The 25,116-nt window shown below is 58.1% G+C and overlaps 2 protein-coding genes across 3 annotated transcripts; both read left to right on the top strand.

The window, feature by feature from the left end:
- The first annotated feature begins 6,017 nt into the window (after positions 1-6,017).
- LOC142596157 (guanylate-binding protein 7-like) lies at positions 6,018-23,250 on the top strand. 2 transcript variants are annotated; one of them, XM_075725180.1, is made up of 12 exons: positions 6,018-6,495; positions 16,856-16,950; positions 18,554-18,765; positions 18,859-18,986; positions 19,395-19,504; positions 19,822-20,024; positions 20,142-20,384; positions 20,682-20,962; positions 21,349-21,561; positions 21,687-21,789; positions 21,920-22,113; positions 22,251-23,250. In XM_075725180.1, exons 1-12 carry the CDS (start codon positions 6,262-6,264, stop codon positions 22,440-22,442), a joined length of 2,208 nt encoding a protein of 735 aa, XP_075581295.1. In that variant the 5' UTR covers positions 6,018-6,261; the 3' UTR covers positions 22,443-23,250. The 2 variants fall into 2 exon arrangements, with proteins under 2 accessions (XP_075581295.1, XP_075581293.1); XM_075725178.1 differs by lacking the exon at positions 6,018-6,495 and adding an exon at positions 15,766-16,318.
- Positions 6,462-12,795, top strand: LOC142596158 (guanylate-binding protein 7-like). The gene is made up of 11 exons (XM_075725181.1): positions 6,462-6,495; positions 8,099-8,310; positions 8,404-8,531; positions 8,940-9,049; positions 9,367-9,569; positions 9,687-9,929; positions 10,227-10,507; positions 10,894-11,106; positions 11,232-11,334; positions 11,465-11,658; positions 11,796-12,795. The coding sequence occupies exons 2-11, from the start codon at positions 8,118-8,120 to the stop codon at positions 11,985-11,987; spliced, it is 1,860 nt and encodes a 619-aa protein (XP_075581296.1). The 5' UTR covers positions 6,462-6,495; positions 8,099-8,117; the 3' UTR covers positions 11,988-12,795.
- Positions 23,251-25,116: the final 1,866 nt, after the last annotated feature.

Raw genomic sequence — 25,116 nt, 5'->3', positions numbered from 1 at the left:
GCACCCATGGCAATATCTGGGGTGTCCCCATGCCAGAGGTGTCCCCATGGCAGTGCCTGGGGTGTCCCCACGCCCAGGGTGCACCCATGGCAATATCTGGGGTGTCCCCATGCCAGAGGTGTCCCCATGGCAGTGCCTGGGGTGTCCCCACGCCCAGGGTGCACCCATGGCAATATCTGGGGTGTCCCCATGCCAGGGGTGTCCTCATGGAAGTGCCTGGGGTGTCCCCATGCCCAGGGTGCACCCACGGCAATATCTGGGGTGTCCCCATGCCAGGGGTGTCCCCGTGGCAGTGCCTGGGGTGTCCTCATGCCCAGGGTGCACCCACGGCAATATTTGGGGTGTCCCCACGCCCAGGGTGCACCCATGGCAATATTTGGGGTGTCCCCATAGCAGTGCCCGGGGTGTCCCCATGCCCAGGGTGTCCCCATACCCGGCACAGCCCTGGTGTCAGCCCGCACCAGGGTGCACCTACACCCATCCCAGCACCCACGGGAGAGCCGGGTGACCCCGAGCCGGGTGCCTGGCCCCCACGCCAGCTCCGGCCACACAGGAATAGCCGGGTGCTATCAGCACCCGCCAGCCCTGACCACATTTCCCTGGCCACCCACCGGCACCCGGCTTATCGCACCCGGTGGGAGCCAGCACCCAATGCTGCGGGGTGGGCGCAGGGCTGTGCGAAAGGCCGTGGGGCTGTGGTGGTGCCGGGTGTGCCGTGGCTCTGCTGGGTGTGCCGTGGCGGTACCGGCTGCGCCACAGCCGTGCCGTGTGTCCCGTGGCAGTGCCGGGTGGCCAGTGCCGGGTATCCCATCACGGCGACAGCTGTGCCGTGGTGATGCCGGCTAAATTTTGGAGCTGGGTTCTGCCAAGAGTGCGAGAGATGTTGGGGCCGTACTGAGGCAAGGCAAAGCTGGAGCCCCGGTGTTTGCGGTGCTGTGGAAGCATCACCAAGGGAGGGCGAGGACCGGCCAGAGCTTTGGGTGCTGGCACCTTTGGCGCGGGAGAAATCCCCAGACGATCGCAGTGTCGGAGGTGGTCTGGGGCAAAAAGACGTGACCGAGCGTGCGAGCGATGTCGGGGCCATACGCAGGCAAGGCAAACACTCCTGCTAGGAGCCTCCTAAAGTGCTTTCAGCCTCTCCTCTGCCTATGGGCAGCACCAGCAGCACCTTTGCTGGACCCATCAGCGTTGTTCTGCCCTGCCCTTTTCCACCTGCAAACAGGAACATGCGCCCAGCCAGTTCCTTGCAAACAGGAGGTTTCTGTAGAGCAAAGATGACGGCAGAGAGGTGGGGAGGGGGCTGTGAGCACTGACAGGAGAAAGACATGAGACAGGGAAACGCCTTTCAGAAGGGAAATCTCCAGGCAGCAGGGATATGATCAGGGAATGAGAAGACACTAAAACCAGAAATGTGGGAGGAAGAATTCAGAAAACTCTGTATCATCCCCGCCAATGCAGACCCCTTCCCTTGAGCAAGCCCCCTTGCCTCCTCTCCCACCCAGCAAAGTCTCTGCCCTCAGGGCCATGGGGTCCAAGGTGTCAACCACCTCCCCTGCAGCCAGAGCTCCGGCAGAGCCGTGCTGCAGCTCTCCAGTGTCTTGCCCATTTGCCTCGGAAGAGCACAGAGGCTGAGAGCAGCTGCCCAGCAATCTTGATGTCATCACTTAATGAGATACCATCATTAGGATACTTGACTATCTCCTTGAGGTCTCCTTCCAAGCTGTGAGCTGCCCTCCAGAGTGCAAGTTGGCCCCATAGCACCTTTGTGTTATCTGAATGGCTCGTGGAGAAGCGCCGAGATGCTACAACCAAAGAAATGCTGTTGGGTCGGTGAAATGGGCCACGCACGTCCTGGGCAAGAAGTGAGGTGCTGAGACCGTGAGAAGAGGTGAGACATTTAATGGGCTGCAGTGAATCCCTCTGGTCTCAGTGTTGCCTGGTGGCTTTTCAGGTTAGTATAGGATACATACAACTCCCTCGGCCACTCCCCACCAGCCCTGTGCTCCAGACCCTTCCCCAGCTCCGTTGCCCTTCTCTGGACACGCTCCAGCACCTCAATGTCCTTCTTGTGCTGTGGGGCCCAAAACAGGACACAGAATTCCAGGTGCAGCCTCAGCAGCGCCGAGTACAGGGGGACGATCCCTGCCCTGCTCCTGCTGGCCACACTCTTCCTGACACAAGCCAGGATGCTGTTGGCCTCCTTGGCCACCTGGGCACACTGCTGGCTCACGTTCAGCCGCTGTTGACCAACACCCCCAGCTCCTTTTCGGCCAGGCAGCTTCCCAGCCACTCTTCCCCAAGCCTGCAGCGCTGCATGGGGTTGTTGTGACCCAAGTGCAGGACCCGGCACTTGGCCTTGTTGAACCTCATCCAGTTGGCCTCGGCCCATGGGTCCAGCCTGTCCAGGTCCCTCTGCAGGGCCTTCCTACCCTCCAGCAGATCGACACTCCCACCCAACTTGGTGTCATCTGCAAACTTACTGAGGGTGCACTCAATCCCCTCATCCAGATCGTTGGTAAAGATATTAAGTTAAGGCTACACGGAGAATGCTTATTCTTTGACTTACCTGGCTATGGGCCTCACAAAAATTGGGATGACAAGGAAAGGGAGGAACACAAACACAGGCAGTGACAAGAAACAACCCTCTGCAGTCTCGTTCCCTGATGAGCCATCAAGCAATTACAGGTGCCACTGCCAGGGAGAGCAGCTTGGACTTTGCAGCTGGTGAGATTGTAAGTCAGGAGGGAGATCCTGACCACTGTGCTGGAAAGGGTGCCAGCTACTGGAGTGAATGGGGATCCCAGTATGAGCTACTGGGGTGAGTTGGGGTCCCAGTGCCAGCTACTGGAAGCAGTGGGGTCCCAGTACAAGCTACTGGGGTGAGTGGGGTCCCAGTATGAGCTACTGCAGCAAGTGGGGTCCCAGTGCCAGCTACCAAATTGAACTGGGATGCCAGTGCCAGCTACCGGGGTGAGAGGGCGGCTTTCAGTGCAGCTACTGATGAGCAGAAAGCAACCCAACAAGGCAGTCATGCAAAGGATGTTGACCACAGCAGCAACCAGCTCGCCACCAACACAAGCCAGCTGGAGCAGGGGGGCCACATGGCAGAAGAAATGGTCAATCTGGTGGGACTGGCAGAAGGGTGACTGGAAGACAGCGCAAGTCACCGGCAGCCCCAGGAGACCACCACCCAGCCACGCAGCAACCACCGGCTGGATACAGACACAGGAGGTCATGAGGGTGTTGTAACGCAAGGGGTGACAGATGTCCACGTACCCGCCGTACCCCATCACCATCAGGAGGAAAGAGTGCGTGAAGCCAAACGTGAAGGAGAAATGCATTGGTACAGCACAGGCCAGGAAAGAGCTGGGACATGGTTTAGTAGGCATGGTGGTGTTGGGTTGATGGTTGGACTGATGATCTTAGAGGGCCTTTCCAACCTTAGTGATTCATAGTTTTACTGTCATTAAAAATAATCCAGCCACCAAGCCATGAAACATGAAATCAATTATTACTCTGCCCTTAATTGGTTTAGTGCTGGACTTGGTATTGGCAAGTTAATGGTTAGACTGGATGATCTTAATGGTCTTTTCCAACCTAAACGATTCGATGTTTCTATGACCCAGCCTGCGGTCCACCCTGATAACAGCCCTTATCACCACATTTCCAGCCAGGGTCACCACGTGCCTGAGGAGAAATAGCACAAACAACACAACCCGGAGCACAGAGCAGTGGGAAAACCTGGTCAACATGAACCGTCTTGGGGTAGTTTGGTTGTCCCTTTGCATTTGTACTTTGTCTGAGAAGAGCACAACATTTTAACCAGCAGCTCGGCCTCCTGTGGAGGAAACAGCACCTACGTCAGACTTCAATTCTTGCTTTCTACCTATCTCCCACAAGAAATAACGTGGAAATCATAGAATCATAGAATCATTTAGGTTGGAAAAGACCATTGGATCCAACTGTTAACCTAACGCTGCCAAGTCCACCACTAAACTATCCCCTAAGCACAACATCTACACGTCTTTTCATACCTCCAGCGATGGTGACTCCACCACTTCCCTGGGCAGCCTCTTCCCATGCTTGACAACCCTTTTGGTGAAGAAAGTTCTCCTAATATCCAATCTAAACCTCCCCTGGTGCAACTTGGGGCCGTTTCCTCTTGTCCTATCACTTGGGAGAAGAGACCGGCACCCACCTCACTACAACCTCCTGTTAGTCAGAGCGATGAGGTCTCCCCTCAGCCTCTTCTTCTCCAGACCAACCAACCCCAGCTCCCTCAGCCGCTCCCCACCAGCCCTGTGCTCCAGACCCTTCCCCAGCTCCGTTGCCCTTCTCTGGACACGCTCCAGCACCTCAATGTCCTTCCTGTACTGAGGGGCCCAAAACAGGACACAGAATTCCAGGTGCAGCCTCAGCAGCGCCGAGTACAGGGGGACGATCCCTGCCCTGCTCCTGCTGGCCACACTCTTCCTGACACAAGCCAGGATGCTGTTGGCCTCCTTGGCCACCTGGGCACACTGCTGGCTCACGTTCAGCCGCTGTTGACCAACACCCCCAGCTCCTTTTCGGCCAGGCAGCTTCCCAGCCACTCTTCCCCAAGCCTGCAGCGCTGCATGGGGTTGTTGTGACCCAAGTGCAGGACCCGGCACTTGGCCTTGTTGAACCTCATCCAGTTGGCCTCGGCCCATGGGTCCAGCCTGTCCAGGTCCCTCTGCAGGGCCTTCCTACCCTCCAGCAGATCGACACTCCCACCCAACTTGGTGTCATCTGCAAACTTACTGAGGGTGCACTCAATCCCCTCATCCAGATCGTTGGTAAAGATATTAAGTTAAGGCTACACGGAGAATGCTTATTCTTTGACTTACCTGGCTATGGGCCTCACAAAAATTGGGATGACAAGGAAAGGGAGGAACACAAACACAGGCAGTGACAAGAAACAACCCTCTGCAGTCTCGTTCCCTGATGAGCCATCAAGCAATTACAGGTGCCACTGCCAGGGAGAGCAGCTTGGACTTTGCAGCTGGTGAGATTGTAAGTCAGGAGGGAGATCCTGACCACTGTGCTGGAAAGGGTGCCAGCTGCTGGAGTGAAGGAGGGTGCAGTGAGGGGGGTGTTGGGCCCTTCTCCCAAGGAACAAGCGATAGGACGAGAGGAAATGGGCTCAAGCTGCGCCAGGGGAGGTTTAGGTTGGATATTAGGAAAAATTTCTTCACGGAAAAGATAGTCAAGCATTGGACCAGGCTGCCCAGAGAGGTGGGGGGGTCCCCATCCCTGGAAGCGTTCAAAAAACGGGCAGAGGTGGCACTTGGGGACGTGGTTCAGTCTGGTCTACCCTTGACTGGTTTAGTGTGGACTTGGTAGTGTAGGTTACTGGTTGGACTGGGTGATCTTCAAGGTCTTTTCCAACCTCAACGATTTGATGATTCTATGATTCTATGAATGGGGATCCCAGTACGAACTACGGGGGGTGAGTTGGAGTCCCAGTGCCAGCTACTGGAGTGAATGGAGATCCCAGTATGAGCTACTGGAGTGAATGGAGATCCCAATATGAACTACTGGGCTGAGTGGTGTCCCAGTACGAGCTACTGGGGTGAGCAGAGTCCCAGAACCAGCTACTGGGGTGAGTGGGGATCCCAGTGCCAGCTACTGGAGTGAATGGAGATCCCAGTACCAGCTACTGGAGTGAATGGAAATCCCAGTATGAGCTACTGGAGTGAGCAGAGTGCCAGAACCAGCGACTGGGGTGAGCGGTGTCCCAGTATGAGCTACTGGGGTGAGCAGAGTGCCAGAACCAGCGACTGGGGTGAGCGGTGTCCCAGTACGAGCTACTGGAGCCAGTGGGGTCCCCGTGCCAGCTATTGGGTGAGTGGGGGGGGTCTCAGTGCAGCTACTGCAGCAGATGGGGGTCTCGGCCACCAGTCACAGGGGTGGGAACGGTGTATGTCCCAAATAGCAGCTACTGGGAAGGACTGGTGTGAGCGAGGGGCTCGGTGCCCGTGTCTGGAGCGGGACCACGGGTGACAGCCCGTGTCCCTGGTGCCAGCCGAGGGCGGGGGACACAAATGTCTGTGTCTCGCTCCATCCCGGTGTGCGCTCACCATCAGACTCGGGGCTGGAGCGGCCAGCGAGGAGGGGGCCGCTGGCTCCAGGCTGGGGTATGAGGGGAGGCAAGGGTCCCAGGCAGGCGAGGGGACCCGTGAGCGTGGGGTGGCTGTGGGACGAGCGTGCCAGTGCTGGGTGTTTGCAGCAGACATCGAGATGGCCCAGGGGACAGTTTTCATGCGTAGGGGCTGGCCGGGGCCAAAGCACGGGCCATGTCTCTGCGGGGGGGGTTCCTCCCCGCTCTCTGCTCCTGCCTTTCACTTTCGCTCTGACTCTCCCTTGTTTCCCGGAATAGGCGAGGGGGACCGGCCAAGGGCACAAGATAAAGGGCAGCGCAGGACCCAGGCTGCAGCAAACTCTTGCAGCCCAGGACAGGCGACGAAGACGACGGTGAGTCCCTTGCCCTAATCCCTCCTGCCCACCCCGTGCAAGCAGCCCTGGACGCTGGGGCTGCAGGGTGACTCCTGGGGACCCCGGGAAGCGAGAGGGACCCCAGCAAGTGCCAGGGACCCCGCCGGCTGGGAGGAGGATGAGGTGCAGAGGTGTGATCAGGCTCTGGCGCGGAGCAAGGGGAATGGGGGGCCATGAGCCTGCGTTCAAGCCCCCCAGGCTTTGCGTGCAAGTTCGGACTCGCCTAAGCTTGGACCCTGTGCCCTAACCTTTCCTCTCCTCCCTACTGTGCTGCTGTGCGGCCTCTTGTCCCCCCGTGGCAATCACCTTGATGCTCCTGGAAGAGAGCAGGGCTCGTGAAGTCCGCAGAGAGGATTCCAAGCCCAGACCTGGGCAGTGTCGGTGGAGCTCACCGTTGCCAGAGCCAGTCCCGGCGTGTCCGGGAGGTTGCAGTGGGGAAGCTTCTGGGTCCGGGCATGGGATGAGACGCTGTGCTGCTTCCATGGCCGTGGGGTCTACTGGTACCTGTAAACCTGGGCGATGGCCGGAGTTGTTGTGGTTTAACCCCAGCCAGCAACTGAGCCCCACGCAGCCGCTCGCTCGCTCCCCCGCCAGTGGGATGGGGGAGAGAATCGGAAGAGTAAAAGTGAGAACACTCCTGGGTTGAGATAAAGACAGTTAATAGGTGAGGCAAAAGCCACGCACGCAAGCAAAGCGAAACGGTGAGCTGGGGTCAGCTCACAGATCACGTGGCAAACGTCGCAGCGGTGCTCAGGACATAGCGCAGAGTACTCCCGCTATCCCCGGGGCTTTCAGAAACGGAGCTATTTCTGTTGCGAGGCAAACGGGCCGGGGCTGGGCACCTAGAATCATACAATCATTGCATCGTTGAAGTTGGAAAAGACCTTGAAAATCATCCAGTCCAACCATTAACCTACACTACCAAGTCCACACTAAACCAGTCAAGGGTAGACCAGACTGAACCACGTCCCCCAGTGCCACCTCTGCCCGTTTTTTGAACGCTTCCAGGGATGGGGACTCCCCCACCTCTCTGGGCAGCCTGGTCCAATGCTTGACTATCTTTTCCATGAAGAAATTTTTCCTAATATCCAACCTAAACCTCCCCTGGCGCAGCTTGAGCCCATTTCCTCTCGTCCTATCGCTCACTACTTGAGAGAAGAGAGCAACACCCCCCTCACTGCACCCTCGTGCCAAGCAGCTGCAGAGAGCGATCAGGTCTCCCCTCAGCCTCTTCTTCTCCAGACCAACCAACCCCAGCTCCCTCAGCCGCTCCCCCCCAGCCCTGTGCTCCAGACCCTGCCCCAGCTCCGTTGCCCTTCCCTGGACACGCTCCAGCACCCCAATGTCCTTCCTGTACTGAGGGGCCCAAAACTGGGCACAGCATTCCAGGTGACCTCTTCAAAGTGCCACCGTGGTCTTCACAGCATGGCTTGCGAGGGGCAGAAAGAGGAGGTGTGGTGGAAGGAATTTGGTGCAAATGATTTGCTTGGGAAGAGGCAGTAGGACGATGATGACTGTCCCTGTTTGGACTGTGGGGTGTCCCCACCTTGTTAACCAGCCCGTCTCGCCGTCTCCTCCGCAGGCTGCGTTTGCTGCCAGCGATGGCATCTGAAATCCTCATGCCGGTGCCCGTCTGCCTCATTGAGAACAGCCCGAGGAAGGGGCTGGTGGTCCGGGAGGAGGCCCGGCAGGTGCTGTCGGAGGTCACGCAGCCTGTGGTGGTGGTGGCCATCGCAGGGCCGTACCGCACTGGCAAGTCCTACCTCATGAACAGGCTGGCTCGTCAGAGGAAAGGTGAGGGAGGGCCCAGCCCTGGACGGCCAGGGTACCCGGGGTTTCCTACTCTGTCTTTAAATCACTGCTGAGACCCCTGCGTCCTGCCCACAGGTTTCCCCTTGGCCTGCAGCGTGCGGTCCCACACCAAAGGTATCTGGATGTGGTGTCTACCTCACCCCAGCCGGCCTGGCCACACTCTGGTGCTGCTGGACACTGAAGGGCTGGGCGACGTGGAGAAGGTGTGGAAGAAGCAGAAGCTGCCTTTGCGCATTCCCGGCACTTTGAGGGGCCCTCAAGCCGTGGTGACCAGAGCGCAGGTGTTCCCACCGCCTCTGCTGGCCTTCAGCCCATGTGCATGGGAAGGAGGTCGGGGTGGACAAGTTGCCAAATTCCTTGCTCTTGTGGAAAAGAGCAGCAGAAGAGGAACGAGGAGCTCGGGGAGCACTTTGATAGAGCCTGAGAGTCTTAACTCTTCAGTTGAGGACAAGGGCAGCTACAGAAAGACATGGTGATGGCATGGGGGTGGGCCTCTCCAAAGAGTGGTCTTGCCGTGGCCTGTGGGTTAGGGGCATTCAGGGTCTGGGGATCTGGGGCTTTGCTCATACTTCGGGGGTCTTGTTGACAAGAGCCAAGTGGTGTTGTTCCAGGGCGACGCCATGAACGACACGTGGCTCTTTGTGCTAACCGTACTGCTCTCCAGCACCCTGATGTACAACAGCAGAGGCACCATTGACCAGCAAGCCGTGGACCAGCTGCAGTATCCTTGGTGGGACAGCAGCACCAGGGATGCCCTCCTCTCCCTGTGTGCTGGGCCGGGGGCTGACAAATGCCAGCTCCTCCAACAGCTGCAGAACCTTCTGTGGTGCGCGGTGACGTGCTTGGCGTCCTTAGGAGTCCCATGCTGTGGGCCTCAGGGCTGAGGGGTTTTCTCCCTCCTCCTTCTGGCTGTTCCAGGCCGTTCCCCTCCGTCCCCGCCGAGGCTCCTCTCTTCCCCATGAAGCGCTGAGTGGTTGCAGGATGGCGATGCCCCTGCATTCAGAGCTGACGTCCCAGTTTCCTTAGCCAGCTCCCTAGCTGTGTAACGAAGCTGACTGAGCTTGTCAGGTTGAAAGCAGCACCCAAGGAGAGCGAAGATGAACTGGCGGATTCAGAAAGATTTGTCCTCTTCTTCCCGACTTTTGTCTGGGCTGTCCGGGATTTCACCCTGCAGCTGGAGATGGATGGGCAGGAAATCTCTGAGGACGAATACTTGGAGAACGCGCTGAAGCTAAAGGCCGGTAAGGGAATGGTGCTGTGCTGCTGGAGACGTCCAGCCCCAGGCACAGCAGCATGTCAGTGCAATTGAACAACAGCCCAAGCCCGGTGAACCTGCTCCGTGTCCTCTAACCCCACAGGTAGCAGCCCGGAGACCCAACGCTACAACCAGCCCCGGGAATGCATCCGCCAGTTCTTTCCGGAGCGCAAGTGCTTTGTTTTTGAGCAACCGGCCAGCAGGAGGGAGCTGGTCCACTTGGAGGAGCTTCAGGATGATGAGATCAATCCCCAGTTCCAGGAGCAGGTGGAGAAGTTCTGCAGCTATGTCTGGCAAAAGTCTCCACCCAAGACCATCCCTGGTGGCCACATCATAACAGGGACCTGTGAGTACCGCTGTCCAGAGGGTTGGATGGCCAGCAGCTCTTGGGACTGTGTCTGGGGAAGGATCAAATGCCGAGTCAAAGGATGCAGGAGGGGAAAGGGAGAGCTTTTCTGCTGGCTGCTGTCCCTGCCTCTGGGTTTTGAGCTTCTGAATGTTGCAGGCGGGGTGGGAAAGAGTTAGGAGACGTTCAGGAAGCCTCTGGCGGGTGGGCAGCAGGGACATGGCAGGACCCAGGGCCGAAGGGGAGCCTGCGTTTTGTTCAGGCTGCAGATCTCTCATCCTTGGTCCTCTTCGGCAGTGCTGGGGAAACTGGCGGAGATCTACGTGGAGGCTGTCCGGAGCGGGGAAGTGCCGTGCGTGGAGAGTGCGGCGCTCGCCCTGGCAAAGACTGAGAACGCAGCGGCAGTGAAAGCGGCTGTGACGTTGTACCAGGATCTGATGGAGCGGCGGGCGCAGCTGCCAACGGAGACTGTTCAGGAGCTGCTGGAGCTGCACAGACAGTGCGAGCGGGAGGCGCTGGAGCTGTTCATGGCACGGGCATTCGCGGACAACATCTGCGATTTCCAGGAAGATCTCATAGTAGGTGGTCCCCAGCCCAGCCAGGATTCCCCCAGGGACACCATCATCCCCTGGGCTTTGGGGAAACAGCATGGTCCTGGGGGGCAGATGTGTGCCTGCCCTGGCTGGAAGCCTGCAGCCTTCCACGCTTCCCCTGTCCTGCTGACTGTGTCTTGTGTTTTGGGAAGCCCGTGGTCCCTGGCGTGCTCTCTGCTCCTGTGCACCTTGGTCCAGAGATGTCCGCGGGTGCAGAATGCCCTCCCCGTCTGTCACCTCCCAGCTGATTACCCCACAGACTGCAGCTCCCAATTTCCATGTCAACCTGGCTTGATTTTTGCCTCGCATGAGAGTGGTGGACGCAGCCCAGCCCAGGGGCTGATGCCTTCCCTCTGCATCTTTCCGGACAGCGCCAGGTAAAGGCAGTCAAGGAGAAGTTCTGCATGGACAACGAGCAGGCATCCCGTGACAAGTGCGAGGCTGCTCTCAGGGACCTCTCCCAAGACATGCAGAGACGACTCAGTGATGGTGCCTACCACGTGTCAGGCGGTTACGAGTTGTTCAGAGGAGACCAGCAGGCACTGGTGGAGAAATATCGGGAGCTGCCTGGCAAGGGGGTGAAGGTAGGAACAAGAGCAGCTCCCCTTCAAGGGGAGAGGCTCCATGTCCCATCCCCTTCCCCCAAGAAAGCATTTCTGCCCAGCTGCTCTTTCTCCTCTTGACTCCTCTTCTACCTGTGCTCCTACAGGCTGATGCTGTCCTGCAGGAGTTCCTCCAAAGCAGAGAGGCTCTGGCCAAAAGCATCCTCAGCGCAGACCGCTCCCTCACAGAGAAGGACAAGGAGATGAAAAGTAACTTCTGGGCTGGAGAAATGCCACTGCGTGTAGAGGGCCAAGCGTGCTGCAGGGGGACACCAGTACTCCTTGGGGGCTTGTGCGCTCGGCTCCTGCCCTTGCATCACCTCTCTTTCTCCGTCACCAGGTGCGCAAGAGCAGCATGAGAGAGCTGAGCAGGAGAGGGAGGTGCAGAGGAAGAGGGAGGCTGAAGACAAACAGAAGATGCAGGAGCAGTTACGCAGCTGTGAAGAGCACATTCTTCAGCTGAAAAAGAAGCTGGAGGATCACCGTGAGAAGCAGCAGGAGGAGCACGGGAAGATGATCAGGCATAAATCACAGGTACCAAGTGGGAGAGCGCAGGTGCCAAGATGTGGCTAGCAGGCAGGAATGGCAAAGTGGTCCCAGCTGGGTCCCTCCCGTTGCTTCTTGGCTCTGTGCACTCCATGCCCTCGCTGACAACCTGCCCGTCTTCACAGGAGGCGAGTGCATTGCTCAAAGAAGGCTTACCTGAAAAAGCCAACCGCCTGCACAAGGTGACCTCGAGGCTGGAGCAGGAAAATTTCAGCATCTGGAACGAGATCACGTCCTTCATCAAAGCAATTATGCCGTTGGTGTGTGGCATTGCGAGTTCCGTGTTGTTCCGTGTCCTAACACGGCGATTGTTTTAATAACCTCTGTAGTAACAAAGTGAGAGGGGTGCGTAGTGTCGCGGCGTGCAATTCTGTTAAATTTTGAAAGCTTTTCCTGCAAGATACTTGTCACAGAGTATGGACGTGACATCCACGTTCCCTTGCACCCGACTATCTAGCGCTTTCATGCACGTCTCCTCCAGAAGATGCTCTCCTCTCCCCTCCCAGAGCACCTGGTCTCTCCCTCCATCTGAAGGCACGGGGAACATGTAAAGCCGGGGTGGCCTGGGGCACAGGAGGCAAGTCTGGGAGCATTTTGCCATGCTCGGCACATGTCATTGGGGGATCTCGCGCACCTCTTCTAGAGCCCTCCTCACCAGGGCTCTGGGAAACGTGCCCGAGAGAGCTTTAAGCCCACTAGCTGATATCTTAGGCTCACACTTGCTGCGGCAGCATTAAGTAGCGTGGAGGTTGTGAGGGAACCGGGAATCCACGTGGTGAGCGCTACCTGGTTTGCTTGGCATCAGTCCTGGGCAGGGTGAGCCAGCAGGAGCGAGCCCGTGAGCCAGGGAGCAGTGGATGAAAGCCGTCCTCTGCTACGTAGCTATTCCCACCCTGCTCCTCAGCAGGGCTCTTCTCACTTGGAACGCGTGAGGAAGTTCTCCCCACAAGGCTGCTCTTCTCCCTGCTCGCTCACGCCATCCCCGTGCTGCTCCCCCTTTCCTTTCTTCAGACCAAGAGACGCCCAAGTGCCCCTTCCCCAGGGTGCCTGGGGTGATGCCGCACGAGATGGCTGTAGAGGCTTCGTGGGTGGCGTGCGTCCCAGCGCACTGGTTTTGCCTGGCATAGAGTTAATGTTCTTCTGCGGTTTGGGTTTGTGACCAAAAGAGTGTTGATAACACACCCCTGTTTTAGCTGTCGCTGAGCGGTGCCTGAACGGCATCAAGACCTTTTCTGTTTCTCACCCACCAGCGAGCAGGCTGCTGGGGGGCAAGAAGTTGTGTGTGTGCAGGTTTAGATTGGAAATTAGGAAAAATTTCTTCACGGAAAAGATAGTCAAGCGTTGGAACAGGCTGCCCAGAGAGGTGGGGGAGTCCCCATCCCTGGAAGTGTTCAAAAAACGGGCAGAGGCGGCACTTGGGGACATGGTTCAGTCTGGTCTACCCTTGACTGGTTTAGCGTGGGCTTGGCAGTGTAGGTCAATGGTTGGGCTGGATGATCTTCAAGGTCTTTTCCAACCTCAACGATGCGATGATTCTAAGCTGGGAGGGGCCACAGCTGGGACAGCTGACCCCAAGTGACCAAAGGGATATGCCGGACCGTAGGACACCATGCTCAAGCGATAAAAGCTTGGGAAAAGAGGGAGGAAGGGAGGATGTTTGGAGTGATGGCGCTTCTCTTCCCAAGCCACCGTGATGTGTGCTGGAGCCCTGCTTTCCTGGTGATGGCTGAACATCTGCCAGCCGATGGGAAGCAGTGAACAAATTCCTCATCTTGCTTTGTTTGCGCGCATGGCTTCTGTTTTACCTATTAAACTGTCTTTATTTCCATCCCTGAGTTGTCTCACTTTCACCCTTCCCATTCCCTCCCCCGTTCCCCAAGATGTGTGGGGCTTAGCTGCCTACCGGGGTCAACCCACGGCACTCGTGCGCAAAGGGGTTTCCCTCTTCCCTCCAGGGAATTAAATCTTCAGCTGCGCCGTGAGAAGCAGCAGGGACACGAACCGTTCCAGTAGCGTGAAGGTGTAGGGGGTTTGGAGTTCTTTATGGCCAGAGGGGCTGGTCCAAGGGCAGTCACCCCATGGCGCAAGCCCCCAAAACGACTTTCCTGCTGCGTGGGCACTGCACCCGTGCAGGGGAGCTCTGCAGAGCGCAGCCCCTGCTCACCCAGCAAGGTCCCGGGGAACCTCCTGAGGACAAAGCGCAGGCTCTGTTCCTTGACGCGCTCTTGTGCTGGTGCTGTTTTCCCTCCGGAGCCCCCACACCGTGAGAGCCGGTGCCCCTCCATGGCAAGGCTCCAGCCCTGGGAGCCATCCCGCCACGTGCCCAACGAGATCGTAGCCCTGCAGCTGCACACAGGTCTCTTAACTCCTCGGGTTCATTCCCCATCCCACCTGCATTAATGTAGAGAGACTTCAGAGAGGCACCCCAGCATGTTGTGGAATCGGCGAATCATGGAATCGTTGAGGTTGGAAAAGCCCTTGAAGATCACCCAGTCCAACCATTGACCTGACACTGCCAAGCCCACCACCAAACCACTTAAGGGCAGAGCCATAATTTCATGTTCCTGGCTTGGATCATTTTTCCATGAAGTCAGACCAGGAATGGCTAAGGTTGGACAGGAGCTCTCAGATCATCAGCCCAACGTCACCCCAACACCCCCATGGCCACTAAACCATGGCCCCCAGTGCCACCTCTGCCCGGTTTTTGAACCCCTCCAGGGCTGGGGACTCCCCCACCTCTCTGGGCAGCCCCTTCCAACGCTTGACTGCTCTTTCCGTGAGGAAATTTCTCCCAATATCCAATCTCAGCCTCCCCTGGCGCAGCTTGAGGCCATCTCCTCTCGTCCCATCGCTGGTTCCTTGGGAGAAGAGCCCACCCACCTCCCTGCCCCCTCCTGTCGGGGAGTTGGGGAGAGCGATGAGGTCTCCCCTCAGCCTCCTCTTCTCCAGACCAACCAACCCCAGCTCCCTCAGCCGCTCCCCACCAGCCCTGTGCTCCAGACCCTTCCCCAGCTCCGTTGCCCTTCTCTGGACACGCTCCAGCACCTCAATGTCCTTCTTGTGCTGTGGGGCCCAAAACAGGACACAGCATTCCAGGTGCAGCCTCAGCAGCGCCGAGTACAGGGGGACGATCCCTGCCCTGCTCCTGCTGGCCACACTCTTCCTGACACAAGCCAGGATGCTGTTGGCCTCCTTGGCCACCTGGGCACACTGCTGGCTCATGCTCAGCCGGCTGTCAGCCAACACCCCCAGGTCCTTTTCGGCCAGGCAGCTTCCCAGCCACTCTTCCCCAAGCCTGCAGCGCTGCATGGGGTTGTTGTGACCCAAGTGCAGGACCCGGCACTTGGCCTTGTTGAACCTCATCCAGTTGGCCTCGGCCCATCGGTCCAGCCTGTCCAGGTCCCTCTGCAGGGCCATCCCACCCTCCAGCAGATCGACACTCCCACCCAACTTGGTGTCATCTGCAAACTTACTGAGGGTGCACTCAATCCCCTCATCCAGATCGTTGGTAAAGATATTAAGTTAAGGCTACACGGAGAATGCTTATTCTTTGACTTACCTGGCTATGGGCCTCACAAAAATTGGGATGACAAGGAAAGGGAGGAACACAAACACAGGCAGTGACAAGAAACAACCCTCTGCAGTCTCGTTCCCTGATGAGCCATCAAGCAATTACAGGTGCCACTGCCAGGGAGAGCAGCTTGGACTTTGCAGCTGGTGAGATTGTAAGTCAGGAGGGAGATCCTGACCACTGTGCTGGAAAGGGTGCCAGCTGCTGGAGTGAAGGAGGGTGCAGTGAGGGGGGTGTTGGGCCCTTCTCCCAAGGAACAAGCGATAGGACGAGAGGAAATGGGCTCAAGCTGCGCCAGGGGAGGTTTAGGTTGGATATTAGGAAAAATTTCTTCATGGAAAAGATAGTCAAGCATTGGACCAGGCTGCCCAGAGAGGTGGGGGGGTCCCCATCCCTGGAAGCGTTCAAAAAACGGGCAGAGGTGGCACTTGGGGACGTGGTTCAGTCTGGTCTACCCTTGACTGGTTTAGTGTGGGCTTGGCAGTGTAGGTTAATGGTTGGACTGGATGATCTTCAAGGTCTTTTCCAACCTCAACGATTTGATGATTCTATGATTCTATGAATGGGGATCCCAGTACGAACTACGGGGGGTGAGTTGGAGTCCCAGTGCCAGCTACTGGAGTGAATGGAGATCCCAGTATGAGCTACTGGAGTGAATGGAGATCCCAATATGAACTACTGGGCTGAGTGGTGTCCCAGTACGAGCTACTGGGGTGAGCAGAGTCCCAGAACCAGCTACTGGGGTGAGTGGGGATCCCAGTGCCAGCTACTGGGGTGAGTGGGGATCCCAGAGCCAGCTGCTGGGGTGAGTGGGGATCCCAGTGCCAGCTACTGGAGTGAATGGAGATCCCAGTACCAGCTACTGGAGTGAATGGAAATCCCAGTATGAGCTACTGGGGTGAGCAGAGTGCCAGAACCAGCTACTGGGGTGAGCGGTGTCCCAGTACGAGCTACTGGGGTGAGCAGAGTGCCAGAACCAGCTACTGGGGTGAGCAGAGTGCCAGAACCAGCGACTGGGGTGAGCGGTGTCCCAGTACGAGCTACTGGAGCCAGTGGGGTCCCCGTGCCAGCTATTGGGTGAGTGGGGGGGGTCTCAGTGCAGCTACTGCAGCAGATGGGGGTCTCGGCCACCAGTCACGGGGGTGGGAACGGTGTATGTCCCAAATAGCAGCTACTGGGAAGGACTGGTGTGAGCGAGGGGCTCGGTGCCCGTGTCTGGAGCGGGACCACGGGTGACAGCCCGTGTCCCTGGTGCCAGCCAAGGGCGGGGGACACAAATGTCTGTGTCTCGCTCCATCCCGGTGTGCGCTCACCATCAGACTCGGGGCTGGAGCGGCCAGCGAGGAGGGGGCCGCTGGCTCCAGGCTGGGGTATGAGGGGAGGCAAGGGTCCCAGGCAGGCGAGGGGACCCGTGAGCGTGGGGTGGCTGTGGGACGAGCGTGCCAGTGCTGGGTGTTTGCAGCAGACATCGAGATGGCCCAGGGGACAGTTTTCATGCGTAGGGGCTGGCCGGGGCCAAAGCACGGGCCATGTCTCTGCGGGGGGGGGGTTCCTCCCCGCTCTCTGCTCCTGCCTTTCACTTTCGCTCTGACTCTCCCTTGTTTCCCGGAATAGGCGAGGGGGGCCGGCCAAGGGCACAAGATAAAGGGCAGCGCAGGACCCAGGCTGCAGCAAACTCTTGCAGCCCAGGACAGGCGACGAAGACGACGGTGAGTCCCTTGCCCTAATCCCTCCTGCCCACCCCGTGCAAGCAGCCCTGGACGCTGGGGCTGCAGGGTGACTCCTGGGGACCCCGGGAAGCGAGAGGGACCCCAGCAAGTGCCAGGGACCCCGCCGGCTGGGAGGAGGATGAGGTGCAGAGGTGTGATCAGGCTCTGGCGCGGAGCAAGGGGAATGGGGGGCCATGAGCCTGCGTTCAAGCCCCCCAGGCTTTGCGTGCAAGTTCGGACTCGCCTAAGCTTGGACCCTGTGCCCTAACCTTTCCTCTCCTCCCTACTGTGCTGCTGTGCGGCCTCTTGTCCCCCCGTGGCAATCACCTTGATGCTCCTGGAAGAGAGCAGGGCTCGTGAAGTCCGCAGAGAGGATTCCAAGCCCAGACCTGGGCAGTGTCGGTGGAGCTCACCGTTGCCAGAGCCAGTCCCGGCGTGTCCGGGAGGTTGCAGTGGGGAAGCTTCTGGGTCCGGGCATGGGATGAGACGCTGTGCTGCTTCCATGGCCGTGGGGTCTACTGGTACCTGTAAACCTGGGCGATGGCCGGAGTTGTTGTGGTTTAACCCCAGCCAGCAACTGAGCCCCACGCAGCCGCTCGCTCGCTCCCCCGCCAGTGGGATGGGGGAGAGAATCGGAAGAGTAAAAGTGAGAACACTCCTGGGTTGAGATAAAGACAGTTAATAGGTGAGGCAAAAGCCACGCACGCAAGCAAAGCGAAACGGTGAGCTGGGGTCAGCTCACAGATCACGTGGCAAACGTCGCAGCGGTGCTCAGGACATAGCGCAGAGTACTCCCGCTATCCCCGGGGCTTTCAGAAACGGAGCTATTTCTGTTGCGAGGCAAACGGGCCGGGGCTGGGCACCTAGAATCATACAATCATTGCATCGTTGAAGTTGGAAAAGACCTTGAAAATCATCCAGTCCAACCATTAACCTACACTACCAAGTCCACACTAAACCAGTCAAGGGTAGACCAGACTGAACCACGTCCCCCAGTGCCACCTCTGCCCGTTTTTTGAACGCTTCCAGGGATGGGGACTCCCCCACCTCTCTGGGCAGCCTGGTCCAATGCTTGACTATCTTTTCCATGAAGAAATTTTTCCTAATATCCAACCTAAACCTCCCCTGGCGCAGCTTGAGCCCATTTCCTCTCGTCCTATTGCTCACTACTTGAGAGAAGAGAGCAACACCCCCCTCACTGCACCCTCGTGCCAAGCAGCTGCAGAGAGCGATCAGGTCTCCCCTCAGCCTCTTCTTCTCCAGACCAACCAACCCCAGCTCCCTCAGCCGCTCCCCCCCAGCCCTGTGCTCCAGACCCTGCCCCAGCTCCGTTGCCCTTCCCTGGACACGCTCCAGCACCCCAATGTCCTTCCTGTACTGAGGGGCCCAAAACTGGGCACAGCATTCCAGGTGACCTCTTCAAAGTGCCACCGTGGTCTTCACAGCATGGCTTGCGAGGGGCAGAAAGAGGAGGTGTGGTGGAAGGAATTTGGTGCAAATGATTTGCTTGGGAAGAGGCAGTAGGACGATGATGACTGTCCCTGTTTGGACTGTGGGGTGTCCCCACCTTGTTAACCAGCCCGTCTCGCCGTCTCCTCCGCAGGCTGCGTTTGCTGCCAGCGATGGCATCTGAAATCCTCATGCCGGTGCCCGTCTGCCTCATTGAGAACAGCCCGAGGAAGGGGCTGGTGGTCCGGGAGGAGGCCCGGCAGGTGCTGTCGGAGGTCACGCAGCCTGTGGTGGTGGTGGCCATCGCAGGGCCGTACCGCACTGGCAAGTCCTACCTCATGAACAGGCTGGCTCGTCAGAGGAAAGGTGAGGGAGGGCCCAGCCCTGGACGGCCAGGGTACCCGGGGTTTCCTACTCTGTCTTTAAATCACTGCTGAGACCCCTGCGTCCTGCCCACAGGTTTCCCCTTGGCCTGCAGCGTGCGGTCCCACACCAAAGGTATCTGGATGTGGTGTCTACCTCACCCCAGCCGGCCTGGCCACACTCTGGTGCTGCTGGACACTGAAGGGCTGGGCGACGTGGAGAAGGTGTGGAAGAAGCAGAAGCTGCCTTTGCGCATTCCCGGCACTTTGAGGGGCCCTCAAGCCGTGGTGACCAGAGCGCAGGTGTTCCCACCGCCTCTGCTGGCCTTCAGCCCATGTGCATGGGAAGGAGGTCGGGGTGGACAAGTTGCCAAATTCCTTGCTCTTGTGGAAAAGAGCAGCAGAAGAGGAACGAGGAGCTCGGGGAGCACTTTGATAGAGCCTGAGAGTCTTAACTCTTGAGTTGAGGACAAGGGCAGCTACAGAAAGACATGGTGATGGCATGGGGGTGGGCCTCTCCAAAGAGTGGTCTTGCCGTGGCCTGTGGGTTAGGGGCATTCAGGGTCTGGGGATCTGGGGCTTTGCTCATACTTCGGGGGTCTTGTTGACAAGAGCCAAGTGGTGTTGTTCCAGGGCGACGCCATGAACGACACGTGGCTCTTTGTGCTAACCGTACTGCTCTCCAGCACCCTGATGTACAACAGCAGAGGCACCATTGACCAGCAAGCCGTGGACCAGCTGCAGTATCCTTGGTGGGACAGCAGCACCAGGGATGCCCTCCTCTCCCTGTGTGCTGGGCCGGGGGCTGACAAATGCCAGCTCCTCCAACAGCTGCAGAACCTTCTGTGGTGCGCGGTGACGTGCTTGGCGTCCTTAGGAGTCCCATGCTGTGGGCCTCAGGGCTGAGGGGTTTTCTCCCTCCTCCTTCTGGCTGTTCCAGGCCGTTCCCCTCCGTCCCCGCCGAGGCTCCTCTCTTCCCCATGAAGCGCTGAGTGGTTGCAGGATGGCGATGCCCCTGCATTCAGAGCTGACGTCCCAGTTTCCTTAGCCAGCTCCCTAGCTGTGTAACGAAGCTGACTGAGCTTGTCAGGTTGAAAGCAGCACCCAAGGAGAGCGAAGATGAACTGGCGGATTCAGAAAGATTTGTCCTCTTCTTCCCGACTTTTGTCTGGGCTGTCCGGGATTTCACCCTGCAGCTGGAGATGGATGGGCAGGAAATCTCTGAGGACGAATACTTGGAGAACGCGCTGAAGCTAAAGGCCGGTAAGGGAATGGTGCTGTGCTGCTGGAGACGTCCAGCCCCAGGCACAGCAGCATGTCAGTGCAATTGAACAACAGCCCAAGCCCGGTGAACCTGCTCCGTGTCCTCTAACCCCACAGGTAGCAGCCCGGAGACCCAACGCTACAACCAGCCCCGGGAATGCATCCGCCAGTTCTTTCCGGAGCGCAAGTGCTTTGTTTTTGAGCAACCGGCCAGCAGGAGGGAGCTGGTCCACTTGGAGGAGCTTCAGGATGATGAGATCAATCCCCAGTTCCAGGAGCAGGTGGAGAAGTTCTGCAGCTATGTCTGGCAAAAGTCTCCACCCAAGACCATCCCTGGTGGCCACATCATAACAGGGACCTGTGAGTACCGCTGTCCAGAGGGTTGGATGGCCAGCAGCTCTTGGGACTGTGTCTGGGGAAGGATCAAATGCCGAGTCAAAGGATGCAGGAGGGGAAAGGGAGAGCTTTTCTGCTGGCTGCTGTCCCTGCCTCTGGGTTTTGAGCTTCTGAATGTTGCAGGCGGGGTGGGAAAGAGTTAGGAGACGTTCAGGAAGCCTCTGGCGGGTGGGCAGCAGGGACATGGCAGGACCCAGGGCCGAAGGGGAGCCTGCGTTTTGTTCAGGCTGCAGATCTCTCATCCTTGGTCCTCTTCGGCAGTGCTGGGGAAACTGGCGGAGATCTACGTGGAGGCTGTCCGGAGCGGGGAAGTGCCGTGCGTGGAGAGTGCGGCGCTCGCCCTGGCAAAGACTGAGAACGCAGCGGCAGTGAAAGCGGCTGTGACGTTGTACCAGGATCTGATGGAGCGGCGGGCGCAGCTGCCAACGGAGACTGTTCAGGAGCTGCTGGAGCTGCACAGACAGTGCGAGCGGGAGGCGCTGGAGCTGTTCATGGCACGGGCATTCGCGGACAACATCTGCGATTTCCAGGAAGATCTCATAGTAGGTGGTCCCCAGCCCAGCCAGGATTCCCCCAGGGACACCATCATCCCCTGGGCTTTGGGGAAACAGCATGGTCCTGGGGGGCAGATGTGTGCCTGCCCTGGCTGGAAGCCTGCAGCCTTCCACGCTTCCCCTGTCCTGCTGACTGTGTCTTGTGTTTTGGGAAGCCCGTGGTCCCTGGCGTGCTCTCTGCTCCTGTGCACCTTGGTCCAGAGATGTCCGCGGGTGCAGAATGCCCTCCCCGTCTGTCACCTCCCAGCTGATTACCCCACAGACTGCAGCTCCCAATTTCCATGTCAACCTGGCTTGATTTTTGCCTCGCATGAGAGTGGTGGACGCAGCCCAGCCCAGGGGCTGATGCCTTCCCTCTGCATCTTTCCGGACAGCGCCAGGTAAAGGCAGTCAAGGAGAAGTTCTGCATGGACAACGAGCAGGCATCCCGTGACAAGTGCGAGGCTGTTCTCAGGGACCTCTCCCAAGACATGCAGAGACGACTCAGTGATGGTGCCTACCACGTGTCAGGCGGTTACGAGTTGTTCAGAGGAGACCAGCAGGCACTGGTGGAGAAATATCGGGAGCTGCCTGGCAAGGGGGTGAAGGTAGGAACAAGAGCAGCTCCCCTTCAAGGGGAGAGGCTCCATGTCCCATCCCCTTCCCCCAAGAAAGCATTTCTGCCCAGCTGCTCTTTCTCCTCTTGACTCCTCTTCTACCTGTGCTCCTACAGGCTGATGCTGTCCTGCAGGAGTTCCTCCAAAGCAGAGAGGCTCTGGCCAAAAGCATCCTCAGCGCAGACCGCTCCCTCACAGAGAAGGACAAGGAGATGAAAAGTAACTTCTGGGCTGGAGAAATGCCACTGCGTGTAGAGGGCCAAGCGTGCTGCAGGGGGACACCAGTACTCCTTGGGGGCTTGTGCGCTCGGCTCCTGCCCTTGCATCACCTCTCTTTCTCCGTCACCAGGTGCGCAAGAGCAGCATGAGAGAGCTGAGCAGGAGAGGGAGGTGCAGAGGAAGAGGGAGGCTGAAGACAAACAGAAGATGCAGGAGCAGTTACGCAGCTGTGAAGAGCACATTCTTCAGCTGAAAAAGAAGCTGGAGGATCACCGTGAGAAGCAGCAGGAGGAGCACGGGAAGATGATCAGGCATAAATCACAGGTGCCAAGTGGGAGAGCGCAGGTGCCAAGATGTGGCTAGCAGGCAGGAATGGCAAAGTGGTCCCAGCTGGGTCCCTCCCGTTGCTTCTTGGCTCTGTGCACTCCATGCCCTCGCTGACAACCTGCCCGTCTTCACAGGAGGCGAGTGCATTGCTCAAAGAAGGCTTACCTGAAAAAGCCAACCGCCTGCACAAGGTGACCTCGAGGCTGGAGCAGGAAAATTTCAGCATCTGGAATGAGATCACGTCCTTCATCAAAGCAATTATGCCGTTGGTGTGTGGCATTGCGAGTTCCGTGTTGTTCCGTGTCCTAACACGGCGATTGTTTTAATAACCTCTGTAGTAACAAAGTGAGAGGGGTGCGTAGTGTCGCGGCGTGCAATTCTGTTAAATTTTGAAAGCTTTTCCTGCAAGATACTTGTCACAGAGTATGGACGTGACATCCACGTTCCCTTGCACCCGACTATCTAGCGCTTTCATGCACGTCTCCTCCAGAAGATGCTCTCCTCTCCCCTCCCAGAGCACCTGGTCTCTCCCTCCATCTGAAGGCACGGGGAACATGTAAAGCCGGGGTGGCCTGGGGCACAGGAGGCAAGTCTGGGAGCATTTTGCCATGCTCGGCACATGTCATTGGGGGATCTCGCGCACCTCTTCTAGAGCCCTCCTCACCAGGGCTCTGGGAAACGTGCCCGAGAGAGCTTTAAGCCCACTAGCTGATATCTTAGGCTCACACTTGCTGCGGCAGCATTAAGTAGCGTGGAGGTTGTGAGGGAACCGGGAATCCACGTGGTGAGCGCTACCTGGTTTGCTTGGCATCAGTCCTGGGCAGGGTGAGCCAGCAGGAGCGAGCCCGTGAGCCAGGGAGCAGTGGATGAAAGCCGTCCTCTGCTACGTAGCTATTCCCACCCTGCTCCTCAGCAGGGCTCTTCTCACTTGGAACGCGTGAGGAAGTTCTCCCCACAAGGCTGCTCTTCTCCCTGCTCGCTCACGCCATCCCCGTGCTGCTCCCCCTTTCCTTTCTTCAGACCAAGAGACGCCCAAGTGCCCCTTCCCCAGGGTGCCTGGGGTGATGCCGCACGAGATGGCTGTAGAGGCTTCGTGGGTGGCGTGCGTCCCAGCGCACTGGTTTTGCCTGGCATAGAGTTAATGTTCTTCTGCGGTTTGGGTTTGTGACCAAAAGAGTGTTGATAACACACCCCTGTTTTAGCTGTCGCTGAGCGGTGCCTGAACGGCATCAAGACCTTTTCTGTTTCTCACCCACCAGCGAGCAGGCTGCTGGGGGGCAAGAAGTTGTGTGTGTGCAGGTTTAGATTGGAAATTAGGAAAAATTTCTTCACGGAAAAGATAGTCAAGCGTTGGAACAGGCTGCCCAGAGAGGTGGGGGAGTCCCCATCCCTGGAAGTGTTCAAAAAACGGGCAGAGGCGGCACTTGGGGACATGGTTCAGTCTGGTCTACCCTTGACTGGTTTAGCGTGGGCTTGGCAGTGTAGGTCAATGGTTGGGCTGGATGATCTTCAAGGTCTTTTCCAACCTCAACGATGCGATGATTCTAAGCTGGGAGGGGCCACAGCTGGGACAGCTGACCCCAAGTGACCAAAGGGATATGCCGGACCGTAGGACACCATGCTCAAGCGATAAAAGCTTGGGAAAAGAGGGAGGAAGGGAGGATGTTTGGAGTGATGGCGCTTCTCTTCCCAAGCCACCGTGATGTGTGCTGGAGCCCTGCTTTCCTGGTGATGGCTGAACATCTGCCAGCCGATGGGAAGCAGTGAACAAATTCCTCATCTTGCTTTGTTTGCGTGCATGGCTTCTGTTTTACCTATTAAACTGTCTTTATTTCCATCCCTGAGTTGTCTCACTTTCACCCTTCCCATTCCCTCCCCCGTTCCCCAAGATGTGTGGGGCTTAGCTGCCTACCGGGGTCAACCCACGGCACTCGTGCGCAAAGGGGTTTCCCTCTTCCCTCCAGGGAATTAAATCTTCAGCTGCGCCGTGAGAAGCAGCAGGGACACGAACCGTTCCAGTAGCGTGAAGGTGTAGGGGGTTTGGAGTTCTTTATGGCCAGAGGGGCTGGTCCAAGGGCAGTCACCCCATGGCGCAAGCCCCCAAAACGACTTTCCTGCTGCGTGGGCACTGCACCCGTGCAGGGGAGCTCTGCAGAGCGCAGCCCCTGCTCACCCAGCAAGGTCCCGGGGAACCTCCTGAGGACAAAGCGCAGGCTCTGTTCCTTGACGCGCTCTTGTGCTGGTGCTGTTTTCCCTCCGGAGCCCCCACACCGTGAGAGCCGGTGCCCCTCCATGGCAAGGCTCCAGCCCTGGGAGCCATCCCGCCACGTGCCCAACGAGATCGTAGCCCTGCAGCTGCACACAGGTCTCTTAACTCCTCGGGTTCATTCCCCGTCCCACCTGCATTAATGTAGAGAGACTTCAGAGAGGCACCCCAGCATGTTGTGGAATCGGCGAATCATGGAATCGTTGAGGTTGGAAAAGCCCTTGAAGATCACCCAGTCCAACCATTGACCTGACACTGCCAAGCCCACCACCAAACCACTTAAGGGCAGAGCCATAATTTCATGTTCCTGGCTTGGATCATTTTTCCATGAAGTCAGACCAGGAATGGCTAAGGTTGGACAGGAGCTCTCAGATCATCAGCCCAACGTCACCCCAACACCCCATGGCCACTAAACCATGGCCCCCAGTGCCACCTCTGCCTGGTTTTTGAACCCCTCCAGGGCTGGGGACTCCCCCACCTCTCTGGGCAGCCCCTTCCAACGCTTGACCGCTCTTTCCGTGAGGAAATTTCTCCCAATATCCAATCTCAGCCTCCCCTGGCGCAGCTTGAGGCCATCTCCTCTCGTCCCATCGCTAGTTCCTTGGGAGAAGAGCCCACCCCCCTCCCTGCCCCCTCCTGTCGGGGAGTTGGGGAGAGCGATGAGGTCTCCCCTCAGCCTCCTTCTCCAGGCGTGTTGAGCACCTGGAGAGGGTTTGGGGATTTTTCCATCACGG

Source organism: Pelecanus crispus, chromosome 27 (genome assembly GCF_030463565.1).
Source record: "Pelecanus crispus isolate bPelCri1 chromosome 27, bPelCri1.pri, whole genome shotgun sequence".
Lineage (NCBI taxonomy): Eukaryota > Metazoa > Chordata > Aves > Pelecaniformes > Pelecanidae > Pelecanus > Pelecanus crispus.
Note: the sequence above shows the minus strand (reverse complement) of the source record. Positions and strands in the feature narration are given on the sequence as shown.

Coding starts and splice junctions, on each gene's coding strand:
- LOC142596158 (XM_075725181.1), top strand. CDS start 8,118: ATGGCATCTGAAATCCTCATGCCGGTGCCCGTCTGCCTCATTGAGAAC. Junction 9,570..9,686: donor CGCGCTGAAGCTAAAGGCCG/GTAAGGGAATGG, acceptor CTAACCCCACAG/GTAGCAGCCCGGAGACCCAA. Junction 9,930..10,226: donor CCACATCATAACAGGGACCT/GTGAGTACCGCT, acceptor CCTCTTCGGCAG/TGCTGGGGAAACTGGCGGAG.
- LOC142596157 (XM_075725178.1), top strand. CDS start 16,082: ATGGAGATCCCAGTACCAGCTACTGGAGTGAATGGAAATCCCAGTATG. Junction 19,505..19,821: donor CAAGCCGTGGACCAGCTGCA/GTATCCTTGGTG, acceptor CCAGCTCCCTAG/CTGTGTAACGAAGCTGACTG. Junction 21,790..21,919: donor GAAGGACAAGGAGATGAAAA/GTAACTTCTGGG, acceptor CTCCGTCACCAG/GTGCGCAAGAGCAGCATGAG.